At 46.4% G+C, this 14,410-nt stretch overlaps 1 protein-coding gene across 2 annotated transcripts in view; it reads right to left on the reverse strand.

Moving 5' to 3' along the window:
* TRAPPC12 (trafficking protein particle complex subunit 12) overlaps positions 1 to 14,410 on the reverse strand; it is a 385,261-nt gene that overhangs the window by 26,250 nt on the left and 344,601 nt on the right. For both annotated transcript variants that reach the window (XM_069494185.1, XM_069494184.1), the window contains 3 exons: positions 13,755 to 13,868; positions 12,409 to 12,547; positions 1,617 to 1,729 (listed from right to left, as the gene is read on the reverse strand). In XM_069494185.1, the coding sequence (XP_069350286.1) occupies positions 1,617 to 1,729; positions 12,409 to 12,547; positions 13,755 to 13,868 (366 nt within the window). The remainder of the gene's footprint in view (positions 1 to 1,616; positions 1,730 to 12,408; positions 12,548 to 13,754; positions 13,869 to 14,410) is intronic.

Consider the following 14,410-nt stretch of genomic DNA (forward strand, 5'->3'; position numbering starts at 1 on the left):
AACAGTAGCAGACTCATGAGGACACACAGGTGTCTGTCCGGCAGATAAGTGCCCGTGCTGGAGCCGTGGCCCAGGCGGACCCCACTCTCTGCCCCTCCCCTGCTCTCTACTGCCCCCTTCCCCCACAGCTGGTGCTGAGTGGTTCCTCTGATGGTTACACTGCATCATGCATTCAAGGAGCTCCATACTGTAAACAGGAAATACTTTAGGACCAGGAAAACTGACTTGCAAAACTATTTCAGCTGATTTGTCTTTTCCAACTTCAAATCACCCTATGACACAGAGTTTTCTCTCAAATACTATAAAAATTTCCCACACTGTGATATCGAGGTTAATGAAAAAATCAACTGTGTACAATTTAGAAAGTCACTGATTTAGAATTTCTCAATTTATGTGCTTCCTATTTTTGAAAATAAATAATTTAACTGTTTTAAGATTTAAGAAAGTGGTACAATATAAAAAAAAGTTGGTAACACAATTTCCGATCAACTGATCATAGCATAAGTAAGTAACTTATAAAAGTTATAAAACTTATAAAAGCCAACTTTTCTTTTTATCTTTTAAGTTATGGTTTTTAAAAAAATTGAAGCAGATAGAAAGCCCAAGGGTAGTGGGTGCCCAGAGATGCCTGCGTCTGCCCTAGGGAGGGCTGCCTTCCGCACAGGTGAGGAAGGCCATTGCTCCCTTGCTGGGATACGACACCACCACCACCCTGGGACCCCACGAAACTTCCATAATAGCTGGGAAATGAATGGGGGAATGACAAATATGACCTTATTTTTTCCAAAAATTACAATATGCTGCTGGCTCTTAATAACTGCTTGTTTTTCATGGTTTTCAAAGCACTTGCGCATGTCCTATTTCATTTACCCTGCACGGGAACCCCATGAGGTGGGCAGCAAGGCAGTATTATCCTAATCTGAGACAAAGAATCAAGAGGGCAGTGATGCCCACAGACTGTAAACAGCAACGAATCTAAACCCTACGTTTCTTCCTAATATCACTTAATGTCGTAATTTGATCTTCTGCTGATGCCAGTTTGGTGCCTTCCACGTAACTGTCACTTCACAACCGAGAACTGGGAAGGCATTCTGAACTGCACGTGCCTTTGCATCAGTATTACGAGTGACTGTGGCTGGCGCACAGTGCCGCCTGCTTTGACTCTGGGAAATGAGACCACCGTCTCTTTCCTATTGCTCCAGTGCCTCTGTCTGGCACGGAGCAGGTGCTTACAAGCACTTCCGGGACACACGAGGGGTCCCACATGCTCAAGCACTCAGCTGGCTGCCCGGGCACGTGTTCACGTGTGTGATTCCCTCACACGGAAAGCATTTCTGCTTTTCATCTACCGACAATACTGAGGAATAAGGATTTCAGGGCTCAAGCTCTGCCAAAAACCATCCGCCACCCCTAAGAAAGCTTTCAGCACGAGCAAGGAATACACAAGGAATACCTGGTTGTAGGAGTAGGGTCACCTCGCCTTCCGAGGGAAGAGGTGGCGACGGTGTCACTGTCATTGGGTGGGATGTGTAGGGACCCTGCAGTGTGCGCTCTTGAGGAGGGGACCGCGGGTGCACTCTCTGGGCGGGGGTGGGGGTGCGAAACGCCACCGTTACCTTGCTGCAGACGGTCTTCACCCTGTGCAGTCTGTCCAGCGACTCCTGTGGATTCCCCAGGTACTGCTGAAGTTCCGCGTGTAAGATGCGCATCGAGAAGGGGACCATGGAGCCTAGGAGCAAAACCAAAGTTGAGGCAGTTTGTTGCTGTGACTGCGCACACCTTCATACCTGGCACACCTGACAGAGGCGTCTTCAGAGGTCCCAGTGGAAATGACGACAGACCCCTCTATGTCTTGGTGAGAGATATTCAATGGTGTCAGCTATAACATACATGCTGCATTTCTCTACAAAGCGCTATCTGTGTATGTCTAGAAAATTATCCAAGGAGACAGGTGGATGTGACCACTATTCCCATAGCTACACTGCGAACATGTAGAAACTATCACAGAACGAATAAACAGTAGAGCCAGCCCCTCCTCCAATAAGATAAAAGAGAGCATGCTCAGGTAACCCTTAGTATTTCCTCCGCACAGCACGCTCAGGTAGAAGGCTGCTTAGCTTGGGCTCCCCAGAGACTCCGAAGGGAGAACGTGTGAGCAAGTGACGGTTCCAGAAGTGCTTCAGGGGAAACCAGCAGGGAAGCAGAGTGGGGTGCGTCTCAGGCCACATTCTGCGGAGGGCAGATGGGCCCCTGTTCTCAGTGGGGCCCCGGGGGCCCATATTCTGTCTCTGAGACATCCCGGCGGGAGGCGGGGGAGCTGGATGGGAGAAGTCCCTCCCCAGGGCTGCCCTGGCTCTGTGAGCCTGTGGGGCAGAGGGAGGAGAACGCACGACAGGGTCCAAATGTGGCTGTGTCACCTCCCAGGCGAGCGAGCTTTCTCGTGTAATAGGATCGGAATCTGGTCCGTATGATACATACTAAGTACACCAAACCATCACACAGCCTGCGCTGAACATGAATGAGATAACCATGGAAACGCCAGCAGACGGCAATCACACAGATTCCGCAAAGGACTTGTTACAATAGTCCTGAGCTGTTAATGCTCAGATCCGGAACACAGTCTGGAAGATGCTGAGAAAACAAGCGGTGTGGCGTCTGCCGGAGGCCCAACCTCTGGCCTCCATCCGTCGGGCTATTCGTTAACCAGCACCGAGGGTGCACCGCGAACCACACTGGGGCAGCTTTTTGTTTATGGTCTTTAATAAGAAGGTTCAGAAAGGATAGTCAAAAATAAGGAACACTATGGAAAATAGTTTCATTGTGAATATAAGTCTGGAGAAAAGAAAGATAATTGTTGAATTTAAAATGATTTCTGTCTGAAGAGGATAAATGACTGAGTTGAATTTATGGCATGAGCCGTTTCAGTTTCCCAGGAAGAAAAGTTTCTTGGCCACCAGTGTGACTAAATGTGGGACTGGCCCTATGTGGCAAGTCCTATGTACATCGTGTCATTTCCACCCTCTGCACCAAGTGGAGAACAGGCAATAATCGCTCCTACACAGTTAGAATTTACCTCTAGGGAGAGAATGTACCAAGAACCCTTTGAGTTCTATAAGCTAAGCACAGAACAAGACTCCACTGGAAGTTCTCAAACCCAATTTGTAAATCAGCTGTATAAATGAAAAGGTGGCCCGAGTTATCCGCACTTTACCATGACAATTGCCCACAAACCTGGGCAAGTTTCTGCATTTAAAAGGACATGTGAAAATACTTTGAACTAAATTAAAATAAAAGTACAACTTATCAAAATTTGTAGGATGCAGCAAGAGCAGTGCCCAGAGGGAATTTTTTAGCATTAAATGCATAAATTAGGAAAAAAAGATCTAAAATCAATAATCTAAGTCTTCACCTCAGGAAACTAGAGACAGATGAGCAATGGAAGCCTAAAGTAAGCAGAAGAAAAGAAATAAAAATTAGAGCCGAAATCAATGACATTGAAAACAGGAAATTAATAGATAAAAGCAACAAAACCAAAAGCTTATTCTTTGACAAGATTAATACAATCGATCAACCTCTCTCCAGGCTAACCAAGAAAAGAGAAGACATCAACTACTAATACCAGAAACGAAAGAGAGATCATTACTACTGATCCCATAGACACTAAAAGGATAACGAACTATTATGAACAGCTCTATGTCCACAAGCTTGGTAACCTAGATAAAATAAAAGCTTTCCAAAAAAAAAGCCCCAGCCCCAGACTCCAGATGGTTTTAGTAGTGAATTCCACCAAACATTTGCAGAAGAAATGATACTAATTCTCTACGATCTCCTACAGAAAACAGAGGCAGAGCAACACATACGAATTTACCATGTGTGCCCAACATTCGTTACTCTAATACCCAAACCAGAAAAAGACATTACAAGAAAACTGTGGAACAATGCCACTTATAAACATAAATGTAAAAATCCTCAATAAAATTAGAAAATCAAATATAATAGCATTGAATTCAACAAAAAATTAGCAATCAAATCCAACAATATATAAAAAGAGGCTGGGTATGGTGGCTTATGTCTGTAATCCTAGCACTTTGGGAGGTCAGGGTGGGAGGATCCCTTGAGGCCAGAAATTTGAGACCAGCCTGGGCAATATAGTGAGACCCCATCTCTAAAAAAAAAAAAAAAAAAAAAATTAAAAAAATACAAATTAGCCAGGTGTGGTGGTGTGTACCTGTAGTCCCAGCTACTTAGGAGGCTGAGGCAGGAGGATCACTTGAGCCCAGGAGTTTGAGGTTGCTGTGAGCTAGGCTGACACCATGGCACTCTAGCCTGGGCAACAGAGTGAGACTCCGTCTCAAAAAAAAAAAAAAAAAACCCCAAAAAACAACCATACAGGCATTTAAAGACTACACGGGGGTAAGGCAAGGAAAGTGGAGAAATTCTGCCTGAACTTTAGTTTTGGACAGCAGAGAGCTGTGGGGGCCAAACACGGGCCCCCCACGGGCTCTGCTCTGCCGCCAAGAGCAGGAGGATGAGCTGTGGTCGGTGCTTCTGCGACAAACACACCTTCTCGGCGCTTCCGAAATCTCACACGTGCTGAGGAGCTGCCACTGATACTGCCTGTTAAGGGCCTGGGCAGGACATTTTGTGAACAAAATTTGCCCCTTTCCTCCTTGAATTTGAGGGGCATGTTGAATAAAATCACAAATAAAACTGATATTAATGTAGCAAAATTCTTTCAGAATTAAAACACATTTTTTAAAAAGAAAATAATTTTAACATATTATTTTAAAAAATATTAATGAGCTCTTCCCCCGCTCCTGACACAACACTTGAAAGTCAACAGTGTCTCCAAGGAACTCTGGGCACCTGCGTCCCATGGAGGGTGACAGGCGCCTGCTCCGCCGTCCCGCCCTGCGGTCCACACAGAAACCCGGCCTGAGGGCGCCTGCCTGGGCCCTGTGGCAGGAGGACGGCCGTTTCCCCAGTGCCGGCACTGTCCCCTCCCCGTCTTCTCCGTGTGCACAGAAACGTTCCCTAGTTTCTGCCAATTCATCAAAACCTGCCAACACGCAACCACGCAGGCCCCTCTGCCGCGAATGTCAGCCTCAGCCGGAAGGTTCTGGCAGCATCCCTCCCAGCCTCGGGGCGGAAGCCGCAGCCAGCGATCCTAACGGGCTCCCTTGACTGGCATCTGGACACGGGACTCTCCCCGGCAGACACAAACACAAGGGGAGACGGTGACCGGCAGCCTGGGCCGTCTCTTCCTCCAACACCTCGCCGTATTTGTGTCTTTCTTAGAAACACCCGGAACAAAGCAGCGACTGAAGCAGGAAGGTGGCTTCCTCCTGGTTGACTTGAGTCAGTGAAACGGTCTTGTATAGATTAAAAATCTTAAAGAAGAAAAATCAAAAGGAACACACATACACAGCCTCATACGAAAAAGAAAAATGAAGGAAATCAAATCAGAAAGAAAAACACCCCTGCCTAGAAAAAATATGCTGTTCGTAGAATCAAAACAAGAAAACAGCTGAAGAAACACTGCCTATTAATTCTAGGTGGAACGTGTTACTTCAACAGACATTTATTCAGCACGTTTTGTTTTAAGTGCCAAGCACAAGGCTAGGCACTGGATATGCAAAATGAGAGACATGGTCATCTTTCTCAAGGAAACCATTCCTTCTCTTTAATAAAATACATATACAAGCTGCTTTAATGTAATTCACACTTTTGTTTGTTTTACATAAATGCACATAAAAGTATCTTTAAACTGATTCTCTCAGTGGCCAAACCCAGCCCGTCTCAGAAGAGCTACACTGGGAATCTCAGTAAAACCCTGGTGCTGAGGACGGCTGTCAGGCAAGATGACACATGCAGGGCTCCGCAGCAGCCCCAGGGCCTGTCTCTCTCCTGCAGGGAGCGGGGGAGAGGGGTAGTCAAACCCTGTAAGGAAAGAGAATTCCTAGTGGATCTGTTTCTCTGGATATTACCACGTGTCCTTGTGACCAGATGAAATCTAGGTTGCTATAAATACTGTAGAAGCGTTCTCATTAATCATTTAGAAAACATTAAATGAAAATACTCCTACAAAATTTATTTTAGACAGTCCCCTGTCGTGCCGAAGACTCACACTGCCACTACAGAGGAGACAAACGTGCCAGACATCACCCAGGCCTCCGTGCTGGGTGGTGAAAAGTGAAAGGGAAAAGGGGGCAGCTCAGCTTCATCGCAGCAGCCAGGCCGCTTCCCGCCCCTTCCCACTCCTGGGCGTCCGTGCTGGCGGATCGCGTCATCTCTGGAGCTTCCTGTGCAAACCAGAAGACATAGATGCGGCCAGGTTGCGTGAAGCCTGGGCTGGACACAGGCAAGCTGGTGCCACCTGCATGCAGAACGTGAAGGGACCCCGCCGTGCCCTCTGCCCAACCTTAGCAGCTTTGCTCTTCTTCAGTGAGGCACAAGCGGGGCTGAGCAACAGTGCGCCGCAGCTCAGACAGGAAAGCGTGTCAGAAAGCTGTGCACAGGTGCCTTTACTTCTCTCACTTGGCCGTGACATACGGTTGGTCAGTTTACATCGGTCTATTATTCCTGATGTGATGGTACGTGGAATCAAGACGATACTCCTAAAATGAATTACTTTTCAAACAGAAATGGTTACGTTGGTATTTTTATTTTATTTATTTATTTTTTTGAGACAGAGTCTCACTCTGTTGCCCGGGCTAGAGTGCTGTGGCATCAGCCTCGCTCACGGCAACCTCAAACTCCTGGGCTTAAGCGATCCTCCTGCCTCAGCCTCTCGAGTAGCTGGGACTACAGGCATGCACCACCATGACCAGCTAATTTTTTCTATATGTATTTTTAGCTGTCCAGATAATTTCTTTCTATTTTTAGTAGAGATGGGGGTCTTACTCTTGCTCACACTGGTCTCGAACTCCTGACCTTGAGCAATCCTCCCGCCTCGGCCTCCCAGAGTGCTAGGATTACAGGCGTGAGCCACCGCGCCTAGCCTACATTGGTATTTTTAAATTAGAATTTTTTTCAGGGTTGGAAAGAATATTTCCAAAATGCATAGCAAAGTATTAAATACCTAAACTATAGAAAGAACATCAACAAATCCACAACAGAAAGATAACCCAACAGAAACTCAGGCCACGACTATGAACGCGTGAGCCCCTGAAAGGACACTCCCACAAAGGACACGAGAACCGGGCAGGGGTCAAAAGACGTAAGTTACAACAAGAGGCAGAATTTCAGACCCACCAGGTAAAAGTCTGACCGTACTTAGTGATATACAAGTAGGGAAACAAAACATCCACTGTTGTTGGGAGTGGAAATTCATATCGCTACTTTGGAAAGGAATTGGACTGTTTCTTACAAAACTGAAAACACAAATGCCATGCTACCTCACAATGCCACTTTTAATTTATATTAATACCTCAGAGAACCTCTTGAACGTGTGTACAAAGAGAAATGTACAAGGATGTTTGTAACACCATTGTTCATGAGAGCCCAGACTGGAAAATCCTAATTGTGCATCCTCATGGGCGTGGATGGATATGAATGAGGTTAAGTGGGAAAAGGAAAAGCAAAATGAAGAAAGATGCTCTTGTGAATTACATTTAAAAAGCACGTAAGACAATACTCTCTTGAGATATCTAAAAATGTCTGTATTTCCGTGTGTGTGTATGAAGTGAGTGCATAAAAACACGATCTGGAAGGAGACACAACTCCACACTTGTGACTGCCTCCGGGAAGGGATGAGATTGTGGCACAGGCTGGAACAGTAATGGACACTTCCATTATTACAAAAAGGTCTGAAGCCAACATGAAGAATGGTTATATTTGTCAATTGTTTGAGTGTTAACATATTTGTATTTAAAAACCTATTAAAATAGTAAAAAAAATAAAATAAAAGTAAATAGTCTATAGATGTGAACAATACAGAAAAATCAAAATATCTGAATGTGCACAAATCATTCCATCTGGATCCTGGGTAGCTAAGCAGTGCTCTACCTGAACTGTGATTAGGATTCACAAACAGGGGACTCTGTTTCAAAGTCAGAGAACTACAAACAGGAGAGAAGATAAACTTATCTTCTTCTCTGTCCCTGGAGACACATGATACACGGTATCACTATGCAACTGAAGTTCAAGTTTTAGAGATAAGACAGTGGCTAAGAGCAAGTTTACCGCAAACTATTTTTATTGTTTTGACATCTTCTACCAGCGTGACCAACACGATCCTGAGTTTCCCGAAGCCGTATGACAACCACAGACAGAAGAGCTCAGTCGCTGAGTTTCACGTGCCACGTCTGAGGTCACCGAAGCTGCACGGCCTTTACGTGTGTCTCGCACGGATGCAGGGAGCTGCCACTTAATGAAAAGATGTGGACAGTCTGCTCAACCCTCAGCCAGCTGGTTCCTAAACACCAAACCTGAGCTGCAAGGACCTCCCCTCCGCCCACTGTATGAAGTCTGACAAAAAGCTTGATGCAGCTTCTAACCCAGCCTCCTGGGCCCTGGGTTCTAGGGGTGGCTGTCCAGCCCAGGAGCGGAAGCAGTGCATGGAGCGCGAGGAGAGCAACAGAGGAAACAGGAAGAGCCAGTAAAGAGAGGGAAACCGAGGTCACAGTCGGCTGCTACTCAGACCTCGTGCGGCTCTGACCTCAGCTCTGTGCCACTGTCCTCACTGCCCCTCCTGGAGCAGGAGGGAGAATCCCAAACCCCCAATTAAAAGACAGTGCTAAGTATGAGGAAGCAAATCTGTCTGTTTTTTTTTTTTTTAAGGGAGGCTAAAAGTAATTGACTGAAATTGGTAGAAATGTCAGAGAACTATATCGGCCATGATACCGTTCATTCCTTTCTTGGATGAAAATTTAAAACAAAAAAAAAAAACAATGATTTTTACGCATGATTCATTACATGTCTTGTTATGAATATTCTGAATGGGTAAAAATTATGCCCCATATTTAAATGAAATATATTAAAGCTTATTCATAAAAATTATTTGTTTATATCATTATAGCCTCCTTTTTAAAGCACATTTTAACGACTTGCTTTGCTTATGTATTGCAGGCTAAAATGAAATGAATGAATCAAAATCCTGCATTTATGCTTGTTATACCACAAAATGAGAAGAATTAGTAAACATTCGGTGTACTATTGTGGATGAATGTTAATACATTTTAGCTAAAACATATGTATGATTTATGTCTATCTCATAATTTAAATTAGCTGCTTAATGATGCATAGCTACTATCTTCCCTTTACCCACTTACCAGTGCAGTTTAATGTCAGGCAGAATGAGAAGATACGTTCCAGCCCAGACTGCACGTCCTGAGGAAAGAAGTTCTCAAAGAGGAGAGGAAGGAGGCCAGGTAGCTCCGTACCTGAACTAAGAGCTTTTATTCCTTATCTTAAAGGAAGCTCAGTGTCCTCTCCGTCAAACTTCTCTCCTTAAAGGCGGGTGAACGCGCAGCAGCGTGTTCAGCACGTTATAACGCGGACCTACAATGGGATGCTGAGCATTCAGGGAGGCAAAGACCAGAAAGAGAAGGGAGCTGGAGGTTTTGGTTTGGCCACCAGAGGAAACGCCGCCTTTTACTCTTACTCACAAATTCAGCAGCAGCTGACGCATGCAGCATTGTTTTGAATGCACAGTCCTGTTGTATGTGGACCTCGACAGGAAAAGACGCCAGAGCGTGTCACGCAGCCGGGGGCCGGGGCACCTGGGAGGTCAGAACAGTAAGACATGGGCCTGTGTGCTTAGTCCTGAGTTTTTGCTGGCAGCAGACAAAACACCTATCGAAACCAGCTGCCAATTCCCAGGTCCAGGCAGAGAGCCCGCAGAGGTGGGTCCGGACGCTCTCCTGTGAGTGTGAACGGGGCGGGAAGGGCAGGGCTGGCAGAGACGCCAGGCTGCAGTCAGCCTTAGAGGGAAAAAACGTTTTTTTTTTATACTGAAGGAAAACACAGCTGCCCCTTCTAAGAAATATGGGCACAGTTGTCTCTTGACTATCAGAGACACCAGGCATAACTGATTAAATAGAAACATCCCCAAACTTCCCCATTTAACAATGGCTTAAACCTTTCTATCTTTTCATCACAACTATTAAGAAGGGAAAGACACACTCCTCTTTTTGGGCTGGAAGTTTGCTCAAGGCCTTAATGCAAAGGAGGACTCTCCAATGGCTACAGAGTGGCGATGACACAGTCAGGGAGCCCTGTTAATTTACAAGCTAGAAAAGCATTCCTTGAACAGCCAGCGGTGGCTGCACCTCCCTGAATGCACGGGGGTGTGGGAATCACCTGCGTGCAGAGTGGACGGGTGGGCCTCAGGGAGGGACGGGGATGAGATGTATTCACGGAGACGAGGATGGGGAAAGCCCTGCTCCCCAGTGACCGTGTTCACAGCCAGCGTGCGGGAGAAGAAACACCCGGAAGGAAGTAAAGACGTGTCTACCTGACCAGGCCAGTGATGCCACCAAGGGGCCCCGCAGAAAGTCCTAGAACCCCTCTGACTTCACTGCTTCCATCTGTTGGCCAGGCCTGGCCTGGGCAGATGGGCCACACTTCTGAGCATTCTCCTTCACGTGGCTCCTGGCTTTGGTCTGTCCTCCCCGGGCGTGTGGAAGGCGCACAGGACGGGCCCGACAGACTACTGGGTGTAAGAAGTGTCACAAACCAAGGCCTGAGTCTACGTCCACAGATAACAGTGCAGCGGAGTCCCCTCTGTGGATGACAGTGCGGTGGCTGGTCCCTCCTGACTGCATCTGCCCACTTGGCTTTGGTTCCCGTCCGCTAAATCATGCCGCCCAGCCAAGACAATCTCTTCGGTTCATGCGCTCTTCTAGGTAGTAAAACTTACCTTTTTACTTTTTCTTTTCTACAAGGGGTAAATTCCTTTAATCAGAAGGAGAAACATTTTTGATACTAGTGAGGCTAAAGGTCAACAAGCATCCCACACCCAAAATGATAAAAATCCCCTGCCATTCTGGGGTAACTCAGGATAATACCGACTAGTTCCCGCCAACGCCACATGAAAGGGACAGCTGACGAGGACAAAGCGTGGAGGACAGAGGACGCTGACCCCGTCCTTTCCTGTACCCCCTCCAAGGAAGCAGGACCCAAGTGTTACGGAAAGAACAGCACGAGAAGCAGCTGAAAGGCGTGTTTTTACTTCTGGCCTTCTTAGTTCATCTATTTACTTACCAATATCAACCAAGTTAAAAAGAATATTGATTTAAATTTTTTGAAACTCTATAGCAATTATTTCGTTATTATTGAGCAAGTCTTTGTACTCTCTTGTATGTTATTATTTTGTATTTTCTACCTCCAGTTAGGCTCTAAGTCTCCTGACAACCAAGGCCATTCTTTGTAGCTCCACTGCTGCATCCAACAAATGCTGACTAGTTGATCTTACAAAAAAAGAGCAGTATTTGAATGTCACATGTGTTACTGATTAATTCAGAACAGAATAAGAAAAACAGTAAATGCAGCAATTATAATTATGTGCCAGCCACTGTTCCAAGCAAGTTACATACATGACATCATTTAATCTTCATGACGCCCTAGGAAGCAAGCAGGATCATCACCTGCTCCACTGATAAGGATGCTGGGCACAGAGACACCAGCTAACTAGCCCGAGTTTCACGCGTCAGCCAGGAAGTCTGCCTGCAGAGCCCAGGCTTCCAGTGCCTGAGTTTACGCTGCCTCTCCAGAGACATCCTTCCGAGACTGTTGGCTATTCTGTGCGGGGTTTCAAACGTATTTACAAGGTCCTCCACCAGGGACGTACATTCCACTTCAAGGCTCCCGGTGGCCCACAGGTCTCTGTAATCTGGCCTCCCTGCCTCACTTCTTGTTTCTTGCCCCCCTCCTAAAACTGCCCTATGCTGTGGCCCCGTGTTTTACAGACAATGGTGTAACCGTAACCCAGTGGGGGGGCCATAAACAGACTCTGAAAATAAATTAAATCAGAACAGACACTCATAGAAAACATCACAGAGAGTGCCACGTGCTAAGGACGAGTGTTGTTTTAGGAATGTTTTCGTTTCACTTATATGCAGATATACGTACTAGGTGGTGACATGAAATTACTTTTTACTGTGCAGTATGGTTTGAAAGGCCACCACCAAAGTCCCTGCAGCAAATCACACTGCTTTGACGCAGCAGGTGCGTGATGAACGGTTGTTAAATGAACAGACAGAATGCGTCAGTGAGCACCGCTAGGTTAGGGTATTTATAAAGCTGGGCGAGATGGTTTTGTGAGCCAAGGCTTGTTGTGAGGTACTTATTTGGCTTTTTCAGGACTGGGTGAATAAAGAGAACGGAGGATACCTAATTATTCATAAATCAAAGTGAAGCACAGCACAATACACGCAAAGGTACGAATAGTAAACAGCACTGCCTTACCCCTGCGCCCAGGATATACATGAGGGTAGTATTCATAATACAGATCTGGCTGATCAAGGTTTCCAAAGGGTTCAAATTCCATTTCAGCATTCTGGAAGAGGCCCAACTTCACTAGTAGTGCCAGCCTCACAAACCAAAGCTAAAAACGCAAAATAGAATGGAACAATAGGTTATCTACATGTATCAATTTCAGAAATTCTTATTCCCTATTAATCTGTATCAGAGGTTGATCTCTAATATATTAACACAGGGGCTAATCTCACTTTCTATCTTTGCAGCTTTGTATAACCATGTTTATAAAAATACTCTGGAAGCTGGGTGGGCATGGCAGTACACGCCTGTAGTCCCAGCTACTTGAGAGGCTGAGGTGGGAGGATCACTTGAACCCAAGAGTTCGAGTCCAGCCTGGGCAACACAGCAAGACCCCATCTCCAACAAAAAAAAAGAAAAGAAAAAAATCTTGAGGTTAATAACAATGTAAACAATTTTATACTATTGTTTACTCAGTAAGTAAACAATTTGCATTGAGCCGAGTGTGTGTACAAAGCACTAGGCCAGGTTTAGGGAGATAAACAAGCACAGCCCCTTCCAGAGTTTATCATCTGGAAGGGGTGGAGACTGATGGCAAAAATGGGCTGGGGGGGCAGGAGAGCAGGAGGGGCTGTGGAGACTGGCCGTGCTGGAGCACAGCCCTGAAGGGTGCAGAACTGCGGAGGCCGCCGGCTAAGGGCCCACAGGCGCAGGGAATGGTGAGAACCAAGGCCCAGCAAGGACGGCGTGGGAAGCACCTGAGCAGGGCAGCTCCCACATGGCCAGCACGTGGCGTGCAGGGAGGAAACTGGGAATGCACGTTAGAGAGCTCCCGGGTCAGGACTTTTAGAATTGTAGGTACCGTCGAATATGACCCAATCCATTCTCACCTTACCGATGAGAAAAATGAAGTGTGTTCAGCCCACGCCGCTGTTTCCACCCGGTTCAGACACTCCCACGAGTCCTGCGCCGGCTGTTGCCAACTGGGAGAGGTGAACCTACCTGCCAGCCTTAAGCCAGAGCCCATCTCCACTGTGAGATCAAATGCTGAGCACTCAGGGAGTGAGCTTCTGCGGTGCACAAAGGCTACTTCATAATAGGGTACACTGAGAATTCCAGTTCCCGTGGGTATAATATAAACAGATAAATAACAAAGGAAGAAGCAGGGCCATTTCATACTGAGATTAAGCTCAGGATATGAAAATCCATTTTTTTGTGCTCAGCTTGTTCTATTGGCATGAAAGGCCACGGTCCCTTGCGTGTCTCCAAATTGTGATAAGCCCAAATAAAAGCACAGCAACCAGCGGTGCTCTAACCTGCAGCGAATCCGTCGTGTGGCTGGTGGGCAGCCCGCTCTTGCCGTAGCCCTGGCCGTGGGCCGTGAGGAGGCGTCCGCACAGGTCCACCGCCGCCCTCCAGTTCCTGCAGCTCTGCAAGACACGACGGAATGTGTCACCCAAACACACGTGCAGGACTTGACGGAAGGCGTGACCCAACACAGCCACCAGACACGGCTGCCCGCCCTGCCGGAGCAGCTCCATCCGGCCATAGGTGAACGTGGTGAGCTCGGTCAGCCGGCCGGCATGGAGGACGGTGCCATTTGTCAACACTGCACGTGTAATCAGGAATAAGAGAGCCAAGCGGGACACAGTTTGAGATAAAATCATAAAAACATTAAAATTTAACAATTGAGAGAACACAGACAGGAGACTTTTACTGGAAAGCCCCCCATCTTCCAATCTGTAAGACTGGTTTCCTTTGTAGTCAATTGAAAGTCAATGATTTCATTTTATGCTATGTGTTAGATATATTTATTTGTATCTGTAAGATCTGCAGGTGACTACAAGTGGTTTTATGTGTTCAACATAATTCCAATTTATCAATAAGAAAAAAAATCAATGAACAATGCTAATGCCACATGTGACAGGCCAGTGGGTCACTACAGAGCATTCTTCATGCGACTTCTTGCTAC

The sequence above is a fragment of the Eulemur rufifrons genome, chromosome 19 (assembly GCF_041146395.1).
Source record: "Eulemur rufifrons isolate Redbay chromosome 19, OSU_ERuf_1, whole genome shotgun sequence".
NCBI classification, from domain to species: Eukaryota; Metazoa; Chordata; class Mammalia; order Primates; family Lemuridae; genus Eulemur; species Eulemur rufifrons.